This window comes from Olea europaea, unplaced genomic scaffold (genome assembly GCF_002742605.1).
Source record: "Olea europaea var. sylvestris unplaced genomic scaffold, O_europaea_v1 scaffold456, whole genome shotgun sequence".
Classification (NCBI taxonomy): domain Eukaryota; kingdom Viridiplantae; phylum Streptophyta; class Magnoliopsida; order Lamiales; family Oleaceae; genus Olea; species Olea europaea.
This window is the reverse complement of record NW_019262870.1, coordinates 5386-15666: the sequence shown is the minus strand read 5'-3', so window position 1 is coordinate 15666 and position 10281 is coordinate 5386. Positions and strand designations below refer to the sequence as shown.

The 10281-nt window shown below is 33.7% G+C and overlaps 2 protein-coding genes across 2 annotated transcripts; both read left to right on the top strand.

Moving 5' to 3' along the window:
* Positions 1-434: 434 nt before the first annotated feature.
* LOC111388124 (protein HGH1 homolog) lies at positions 435-3652 on the top strand. Its single transcript, XM_023012799.1, has 5 exons — positions 435-662; positions 1331-1444; positions 2154-2285; positions 3096-3209; positions 3301-3652. Exons 1-5 carry the CDS (start codon positions 450-452, stop codon positions 3349-3351), a joined length of 624 nt encoding a protein of 207 aa, XP_022868567.1. The 5' UTR covers positions 435-449; the 3' UTR covers positions 3352-3652.
* Positions 3653-7841: 4189 nt separating this feature from the next.
* On the top strand, positions 7842-9079 carry LOC111388125. Its single transcript, XM_023012800.1, has 4 exons — positions 7842-7895; positions 8103-8225; positions 8527-8724; positions 8981-9079. The coding sequence occupies exons 1-4, from the start codon at positions 7842-7844 to the stop codon at positions 9077-9079; spliced, it is 474 nt and encodes a 157-aa protein (XP_022868568.1).
* The last annotated feature ends 1202 nt before the right edge of the window (positions 9080-10281 follow it).

Below are 10281 nucleotides of genomic sequence, written 5' to 3'. Positions count from 1 at the left end.
TTTTTTTGTTAATAACTGCAAGAAATTTGTATTTTATTTACCATTTAGTCTAGGAAAATGGCCAGAATATATGTGATCACTATCGGTATATACGCCTAAATTTATTTTCAATATCCCCAAAAAAGCTCATGTTTTTTGTTTATCTGTATCGGGAAAAATTTAGCCCTTGTTTGAGCTCCATTTTAATGAAGTTGGGAAAAATTTATTTTGAAATAGTGATTTTTTGGAGGATGTGTGGTTAAAAATAAAGGAAAAGTTTTAAGTTTACGTGAAATATTATTTTATTGAAGAATGTGTGATTACAAAGAAGAAAGAGAATGTATTAAAATTTTAATGGAGTCCAAACGGGGGCTTAATCAAATTTGAGTGTAATTTTGCCTTAGGGCCAAAAATAAAGAATTTTATTTGGATTAGGGTTGAAAAATTATAATTCATATTAATTGTAGGACATGAAGAAAAGATTTATAATTATGGGACATATTTGTCTAAACTACCTTCCTTTTCCCATCCTATCAGGTGATCCTTTTGAACATGTGGCTTCTATACTCGTAAATATTTCACAGAAAGAAGCAGGAAGAAAACTTCTACTGGACCCTAAGAGAGGGCTTTTAAAGCAGATCATTAGGCAATTTGATTCAGGTAGCCTATTGCGAAAGAAAGGGGTAAGTAGAAAGATTCTCTTGTTCTAGAATTTTTGAGCCCATCAAATACTAAATTTTTTTTAAGCTCTTACAAATGTTCTCTTGGAAATTCAGTTGCTACCAATTTTTTATTTCCGTTTTTTCATTTGGGCTGTGATGGCTTAATTACTTTTGAGGAATTGCAGAAGCCATGCAGGGCCTTTCTCAGGCGTGTTCATGTAGTTACTAACTGAGTTAAGTAATTCTATGAAAAAGTGTGTACAGGATATTCTGGTGACATACGAGTTAACTAAAAACATGTCCATAATTGTTACACTCGTCTAAACTTTTTAACCTTTTGGCTAAGTTCAAGCTCAAAGTAGATGTTTCTCCCGTGGGACCAAGCAAGGGGAAGAGAGGGAGAATGAGTGAGAACAGTAAATAACCTACAAGATCTCTCTATACACCCACTACATATTTGTTGTAGAATAATCTATAGGTCTAAATTTGAAAACATTTTCTGTATGTTCGAAGGGCTGTTTGGGTAAGTGAAACTTCATATAACATCAAATGAAAGCTTGTAGATATAGAAAGAAAAATGCAGATATGAGTTATTTTGTGCTTCCTTTACATTGTTGTTTTAGCAATCCCCAAATAAATATTTTAGTCAGATATATTTCTGTTGATCAATATCTTATTCTTCTTTTTAGGTCTCGGGGACTATTCGGAACTGCTGTTTTGAGGCTGACAATCAGTTGCATAATTTGCTTTTGATCTCAGAGTTTCTGTGGCCAGCGCTGCTTCTGCCGGTTGCTGGAAACAAGGTGATCGATATTTAAATAGATCTGCCACTCTTAAGACAACCTTTTTTGTCTTTTTAGTATATTTTGTCTTGAGTTGTATGTTATCAGGAAGTTTCTCAAATACCACAAGAAATTACAAAGTTACAGTGCTTCTCTTGATGGATTTTGTGTGTGTAGAACCTATTATAACATCTTCATGACATTATGACATGTTTGAATATTTATTAGTTTTACACTTATACTGTCTTAAAGCCCTTGGATGGAAACAATTAAACTAAGGCAAGACAGTAGTATCCTACAACCACGAGCTTGAAGGATGGATACTCCTTGCTAAGTGAAGTCCCTCCACAAAGATGTAAGCTAACTCAAATTTAGCACGGTGTTAATTCAACCTAAAGGTGATGATTGAATGTGGTCATTTACTAGTGTAGTCCTGGCAGACATTGTCAGAAGGATTTTGCAAATAGTTAATGGTCTTACTGAGTACTTAAGATTCACTCTTCTGGTTTAAGTGGATTCTTTATTGTTCCTCAACTTTCATTATACAGCTGAATGTGAAGATTGTGAGTTGCATTAACTGCAAGTGAACTTTTAAATTTTAGAATCTCTGTCTCTACCATTCACTTGACGAATATTTTGTTTAACTTTTGGACTGTTTCCTTGTTGCTGCATTTTGCTTATATGTGCATTATTAACATTTTATTTTCACTAATGCAATAACTTGTGACAGATTTATAGTGAGGAAGATACATCTAAAATGCCGCTTGAGCTTGGAAGTGCACTCTCAATTGAGCGTGAAGTATTAGTTGATCATGAGATTCGTGTCCAAGCATTGGATGCTATCTACTTGCTCATATTGCAGGTTAGTCGGCTTATTCTTTTTCAAAGTTGTTAGAACTGTATTAAGAATTTTAATTACTTTTAAGATTGAAAAATTCCAAGGCAGCCTTTTTTTGGAAAAGAGAAATAAAATTCAAAATTCCTTGGCGCCAGAAAAGATGTATATAAACATGTTTAATGTCTTCGATAATTCCTTTATTGTACCTTAAGCTTGAGGACTTGGGCTACATTTCCTAGTGTCAGGGTCGTGTTACCTTTTGAATGCATGGGAAATCGGTGGCATTCATTAGTCATTGTTTGCTGAAGCATCGATACATGCGGCTATTGGTTACTGGCTTGAGGAACCCTTTTTTCTCTTCTTTGGATAAGGGGGCTTGAAGAACTTACTGGGTCTCCTTGGGAATCGATATTAATAACATTTAGACTCTCTGAACTTTGAAGATCTGATTAGGGATCAGTTAAAACTCTAGCTGGTCTAAAAAATGAATTAAGTCAGAGCCAGGATATATGTAATGTACATATTCCAAACATGTTTTGTTTCCCTTCCGTTTTTGGTGAGAATGAGGTAGGAATTGAATTGGGTTTATCAGGTTCTAGTCTTGAATACTTGCTCATATGATCACACACCTGCTTGGTAAACAAGCTTATGACCTGATTCCTCTGAAATTAGAATTGCCAAACTAAAAGTGTATGCAAAGAAGCGAGTTCCCCCTGCATATCTCTTCCCATTTTTGACCAACAACTTTAATCGAATATTCTCTGCTGTATTACTTTTCAAGGTTTGCATAAATCCCAATGCAAGTCAAGTCTTATTGTTGCGAGGTTCTTGCAGGAGTCTGGTAGGAGAGCTTTCTGGTCTGTCAACGGACCTCGAATACTGCAAGTAGGGTATGAAGACGAGGAAAATCCCCAAGTAATGGAAGCATACGAGCGAGTGGGCTCATTGGTATCCTCATCATCCCTCTCTCTTTTCCCTACCATCTGTAGGTTTCAGTATATATTTATGATAATCTTACTGTAATTTGTTCCTTTAACAGTTGATTCAAGAAAATGGCACGGGTGAAGCATCAACACAAGTGTCAGACTAGATATCTGCTCGTGTTGGTTAGATGAGTAGCTACTAGCTATCTCAATGCTTGGTCTTTTGAGTTATGAAGGCTGTTGATACCTGAATCACTTTTCTCCAGTTTTTATTTACTATTATAGCTTAGCAAATTTTAAACAACATTAAATCTGAGACTTTGTAATGCCAATGTAAAGGGACTTGTTCTTATCTTTTTGATCGTTTATGAAAGTGTATTAGAACGGTCCTTTTCGTAGGATAGGAGGATTGTCTTCCATAAAGAACATATCAAATACAATTAAAGATGGGATTTGCAATACATGTAAGAAATGCTGTGCATATAGGTTGACATATGCATGTGTGGCATGCACGTGCCCCTTGATTTGAATTTTTGAAATCGAAATCAATGGACCTACTTGTACAAAATCATATGTACGAGTCAGTTAATTGATTAAAGATAAAGGAGCTACTTCATTTCGTTTATATTCGATTTTAAATTGTCAAACAAACAAGCCAGACTCGACTGCCGGAAGACTGTTGTGGAAACCATACATGAGAGGCATAATTCAGAAGTCATTTCTTGGAATAAGCCAAAGTGGCAACATAGTAGTGCTGAAAGTTTGGTGTTTTGGGATAACTGGAAAAATGAATTTAAAAAATTATTCTTAAAATTGTACTTAAATCATAGGGACTTGTAATTGGTAAAGGGAGTTGCTTTTACGTAGGGTTGGGAAATTGTCTTCATCAAATATAATTAAAGATAGAGGAGCTACTTCATTTTGTTTATATTGGTAATATTAGATTTTAAGTCGTCAAGCAAACAAACAAGCTAGACTAGACTTTTGAAGACTGTTGTGGAAACCATACATAAGTAAAATTTAGACATCATTTCTTGGAGTAAACCAAAGTGATGACATGGTAGTGCTGAAAGTTTGGTGTTTTAGGATAATTGTAAAAATAAATTAAGGTATCAAAAATAAATAAATAATTAAATAATCGTAAAATCGTACTTAAATGTTAAGGGAATAAATCTCACATCGGTTAAATATCGAAATATTGACCAACTTAAACAGGTCTTGGGTCACTCATCTTAATAAGGTTGACCTTATTAAGATGGACCCCAAATCTTAACATGGTATCAGAGCCCAATAAGCTCCAACGAGCTATTTGATCCAATTTTTACTACTTAATTTAAACAGAACACTTGCGTTGGTATTGTGATAGGATAAGAGAATCTTTAATCTCACCATGAAAGTGCATCTTTGATCCAAAAATTGCCAAACAGATAAAGAACACCACTGCAAGTGACAACAGCCAGAATAATAAACTTCTTCTCGAAATCCGACTAAACCTCCGCACCCGACGATAAGCATGTACATTTTGCTCACGGTAATCCTGAGACTTGTTATTGAGCTTAATGTAAGCCATCAAAATATACTTTCCACAAAGCTATTACGAACCAGCTCATCTGCTACAAGAAAAATGTAGATACTCTGTAAACGAAAAGTTAAATTAATATGTTAGCATAGACTCTTTATTTCTAAATTTTATAAGTTCAGCAACATATTTTACCCACCGGAACAGCATCTAGACTACTTGAAAGTACGCATAAATAGCCCCAGTTTAAATATTAGCATAAACATGTAGCCGAGTTTTTATTCATTTTCATTTCTAGATAAATCATTGGATCACCAGTAACGACTACATTCTGAAAAATCGAAAGCTCGTCCTGAATCCCAAAGCAATGTGAGTGTAGGACTTGCATATGCGTAGATTCCAGCATTAATTAAATGCAGGAACCAATATTGACTTCATATTCTACACATTAACGAAATTCATAAGCCTGTATCATAGAAAAAGTGCGTTCTCTTTATACTTTTGGGTTTCTAATAAATAATGTAACAACAACAGCTACCTGATTCAGAATTTAATAAATTTACAGAGGATAAACAAAAGTTTTACCTGATTTTAGACTTGAAAACTATCGAAATAATGCGGGGAATGCTAAAGCCACGGCGAGCAGCGAAGGTGGACAGAGATCTCTCTAGTGATTACTTTTCCCAAAAAGGAAAAAAATCGTAAAAGGGAAAGTGATCCCTTTTTCTTCTTTTCTTGCTGGATGAGAAAATATCTCAGGAGCAACCAATTTGTTTGTAATGTTATAATTTGGTCCAAAACTTATTTTTAGACAAATTTTGACAACCGATTTACATCAATTTTTATATACTCGATCATTGAAAAATTTATTTATTTCTTAAAAACATTATTACAACTTATCAATTAAAAAAATAACTGTCTCAAGTCGGACTAGCTTAAATAGATGAGATATTTAAAAATAGAGGTGTCAAAATGGGTTACAATTAGATTTCATCCAAACTCATAATAAGTTTAAGAGCATGTTTGATACAGCTTAAAAATCCAATTAAAATCAATTTTTTGACCGTTATTTTACTATTTTAGCCGTCATTTTTGAATTTTTCTCTCACAGGTAAAACTCACTTTATATTTAACAGTCAAAAAATCAATTAACAAAATCCTTACCAAACAAGCACTAAATTTGTTCGCTTAAAAATATAGTTTGAACTATACGTTCAAATGGTCTTTCAAATTTGAACGCCGGACTGGTCCATGGACCCACCATATTATGGGTTGGTTTAGTCCAATCCATCATTTTTTTAGAAATTTGATTCGATTTAAATTAAATTATAAGTGAAAAAAAAAGGTGAAATTGTGTGAGAAAAATGTGAAAATGATTTTTAGCCAAAAATTATTTTTTCCAGAAAAAATAAAATAAATTCGTATTAAAATATAAATAGATAGAATCATCGTGTTGTGATCGAAAGAGAGTTCAACCCATGACTTATCATTGTGGTGGGCCAACTTATGAATTGACCCCAATATGAATCGAACTGATTTCGATTCAAATTTAACAACTCCTAAATACTTGATAGATTAAAGCGAAAATTTCGTATGTAAGATATTAAGTATCACTCATTTCAGAATTAAGATACAAAGTTTAAAATTTCAAAAATCATATATTAATTAAAATTACTTGTGAAATACTTAATAAGCATACATTTTATAAATTAAATATATTAATGTCATAATTCTATACAATTTGGTCACAATTATCAAATTAATTGGTTACAATTATTTTTCAAAAAATTTATAGGTAACAAATTATTTCACGGTCACGGATAAAAAAAATTACTGGTCACAAATCACCAATTTTATAGGTCACAATTTATTATATAGTAAAAAGTTATCAAATTATTGATTGCAAATTATCAAAATTTTAGATCGCATATTATTTATTAATCACAATTTATTTATTTATTTATTAGTCACAATCAATCAAATAATTTGTAGCCATCACCTCATCATTGCCTTCAATCGCACCTTCGCAATCACCTTCACCCAACAACACCATTGTGCACTACATGCTTGCAGCATCGCGGGCACTATTTCCAACAAACTTCCATTTTTTCAACTTCAAAATCAACACTGCTTCACCACCAACAAACCATCATTTTTAACTACAAAACCACCACCAGTGTCAACGCCAACACCACCACAATCACTATCATTGCCACCCACACTGCCACCACCATCTTATCATCAACGTCGTGACTAGCAAAAGCAACAACACCAAAATCACAACCATTATCTCCATCGCACGACCACCACACCCACTAAAAAACTCCCCAAACTTATTGTCGCGTGCCATCGCTGCATCACTACCACTGCCTTATCAAATCTACAGCAGACTACAGTCCACAACCGTAGCTGCTGTAAGCCATGCGATCATCGCTACATGCTTGCAACGACGCCTACTACACGCAATGATATTGCCTACAGCGAAGTTGTGTAGTAGCATCAGTCGCAAGGTACTGTTGCAAGAGGAGCAAATCGGTGTAACGGTTGTGCTGCATTGCGACGATAACATGGTGCCACTGTAAGAGGAGTAAATCGGTGGTGGAATGGAATGGTGATTGGGTAGAGAAAGGGATAAAGAGAGAAGGTGGAGAGCAAAGATGGGGAAAAATGAATTAGAGTTGGGTATAAAATTGGAATGAAAAAATAGAAGGGTGTGGGGTGGGAGATGTAGATAAATATAATTTTATAATATTACTATTAATGTTTAAAAGATAATTTTTATCTTTTTTTTGAATAAGAATTCTTTCAATCTTACTTCTGAATAGAAAATTCAAAAATTATGTGTGAATGTAATTTTCACTAGATTAAGCCCCCGTTTGATTTTGATTTTTTATTTAAAAAATTAATTTTTTGATCGTTATTTTATTTAGTCGTCATTTTTTATTCCTTTACTTATACATGATCTCTAATTTTTATTTCAACGATGAGATGAGCCTAAATTGAGGCTATATAAGCTAGGGCCAAGGAGGGAAAAAAGGTTGGAGAAAAATAAATATATAAGAGAGACGGTCCAAGTGCAATAATTCACAAGTACAGACTCTGGGGAAACAATTTCTTCAAGCGTAAAAGCAAACGGCCATGGCGACCGAGCTGGAGGAGCTATTGGGCTTTCTCTCTTCCCCTTCTCCACCTGTAAGCGTCTTCACTTATATTATACACACGCATATATACATAGCACAAGCTTTTTGGTTGGGATTTTAGTACGCCTTCCCCCTTTTTTGTGTTTCGGAAGATATCCGCATTAAATTGTATTGTGTTCGATTATTATTTTTACATGAATTTGGTAATTTAGAGGTAGTTGTGTATTTTATTAATTATTTGAATTCGAATACGTTCTAGATTAAAAAGGCGGCTGTTAATATTGTTCGGGATTATACGGGATCTGAGGATGGGTTGCGGTCTCTTGGCAAGTACTCCAATGTTGTCTTGCCTTCGTTGTCTCGTCTTTTATCTGAAGAAAAGGTAGTAGTTTTGTACTTTTTTTTGTACAAATTTAGCCTTGTGAATGCCAGATGTTGGCTGGTAATAAAATATGCGAACTATGAGTATTGATACTTTATGGGTTTACATTCTAATGGGCTGGAAATTACCCGTCAACGAGGTAAGTTAGCTCCATGCTAGTGTTCAATCCTCAAAATTGAGAAAGCTATTTTTTTTTATGCAAATCTGTAATTTTTAAAATATTTATGGAATCTTTACTCTCTTTAGTTTCTTGGTTGTGCCTTAGATACTTACCAGCATGTTGTTTGATTAATTGATTCAGGAAGTTTCAGAACCTGCAGCAGAAGCTCTTGTAAATTTGTCACAAAATTCAGATTTAGCAAGAAGGATGGTAGAAATGGATATGGTCAGAAAAGTGATGGATAATTTGTACAGGAAAGATTGTGACATTACTGGGCTGCTAGTTATGCTCCTTGTCAATCTCACACAATTGGATGCTGGTATTGATTCTTTGCTTCAGGTGCCCTTTTAATCTCGTTGTTCTATTGGCCGTGTTTGTTTTCCTCTATACTAACTGTTTCTTGTTGAACTCTAAAGTATTCTACAAAACTGTCTTCTGTTACTGTGAAGGCCTTTTGTTCTTTCAATTTTTAAGGAAAAATTGAATGAGCATCGGAAATCATACTTTTGTGCAAGGGGATATTAGCTCATATATCCATTTCTTGAGAGGTTGATTGATTATGCTTAATATGTTGACTGTTGATCCTGGTTGTCAGCACGGAGATGATAAGATGCATGGTTTGTATGTCATGAAGCTGGTGAGATCATTTTGTACATCATCCAGTGAGAAACAAGGTGAGTTTATTAGTCTTTAACCTATATTACTGGATTTGTAAAATAAGTGTATGATTGAATTGGAAGTAATGCATATTAAAGAGAGATCATTTTTACGTCATCCAGTGAGAAACAAGGTGTGTTTATTAGTCTGTTACCTGTGTTACTGTATTTGTAAAATATGTATATGGTACCAATTGGAAGTAATGCATATGAAGTCAAGATAAATAGAGCTGCTGCATAGTCTATTATGTAGAAATAAATTAAAAAATACATCCTCTCCCTTATTCCTATAAATAATACATGTGAATGTGCTAGACTTGATTTAGTGGCAGGATGAGCAAAACTGATACCCCAAGTTGAAAAAGATGCATATCTGTTACCTCCACAAAAATATGTGCTATGTGGTTTTTTGACCTTTTCAATAAAAGCTGATATATATGGAGGCACTACATATTATTACACAAGTACAAAAGTTAGCCATATAGGTATACAAGACAAAGATATTACAATTAAATCCACCTTACTAACTCAAGCAGGTTTATATACAGTTAACCAGTGGATGATATAGGTCTTCCTGTCTGCAATTGCAACTGTGAAATCATTCATGTACAATTGAAGTCCTCCTAAAACGTCAGTGACATATATTTTTAATACGCAATATGTTCCCTTGGGATTACCAGATCTTTCGGGTCAACTTTTTTTTGTTAATAACTGCAAGAAATTTGTATTTTATTTACCATTTAGTCTAGGAAAATGGCCAGAATATATGTGATCACTATTGGTATATACGCCTAAATTTATTTTCAATATCCCCAAAAAAGCTCATGTTTTTTGTTTATCTGTATCGGGAAAAATTTAGCCCTTGTTTGAGCTCCATTTTAATGAAGTTGGGAAAAATGTATTTTGAAATAGTGATTTTTTGGAGGATGTGTGGTTAAAAATAAAGGAAAAGTTTTAAGTTTACGTGAAAGATTATTTTATTGAAGAATGTGTGATTACAAAGAAGAAAGAGAATGTATTAAAATTTTAATGGAGTCCAAACGGGGGCTTAATCAAATTTGAGTGTAATTTTGCCTTAGGGCCAAAAATAAATAATTTTATTTGGATTAGGGTTGAAAAATTATAATTCATATTAATTGTAGGACATGAAGAAAAGGTTTATAATTATGGGACATATTTGTCTAAACTACCTTCCTTTTCCCATCCTATCAGGTGATCCTTTTGAACATGTGGCTTCTAT

Coding starts and splice junctions, on each gene's coding strand:
- LOC111388125 (XM_023012800.1), top strand. CDS start 7,842: ATGGCGACCGAGCTGGAGGAGCTATTGGGCTTTCTCTCTTCCCCTTCT. Junction 7,896..8,102: donor TCTCTTCCCCTTCTCCACCT/GTAAGCGTCTTC, acceptor AATACGTTCTAG/ATTAAAAAGGCGGCTGTTAA. Junction 8,226..8,526: donor GTCTTTTATCTGAAGAAAAG/GTAGTAGTTTTG, acceptor TAATTGATTCAG/GAAGTTTCAGAACCTGCAGC.
- LOC111388124 (XM_023012799.1), top strand. CDS start 450: ATGAAGAAAAGATTTATAATTATGGGACATATTTGTCTAAACTACCTT. Junction 663..1,330: donor GCCTATTGCGAAAGAAAGGG/GTAAGTAGAAAG, acceptor TCTTCTTTTTAG/GTCTCGGGGACTATTCGGAA. Junction 1,445..2,153: donor TGCCGGTTGCTGGAAACAAG/GTGATCGATATT, acceptor AACTTGTGACAG/ATTTATAGTGAGGAAGATAC.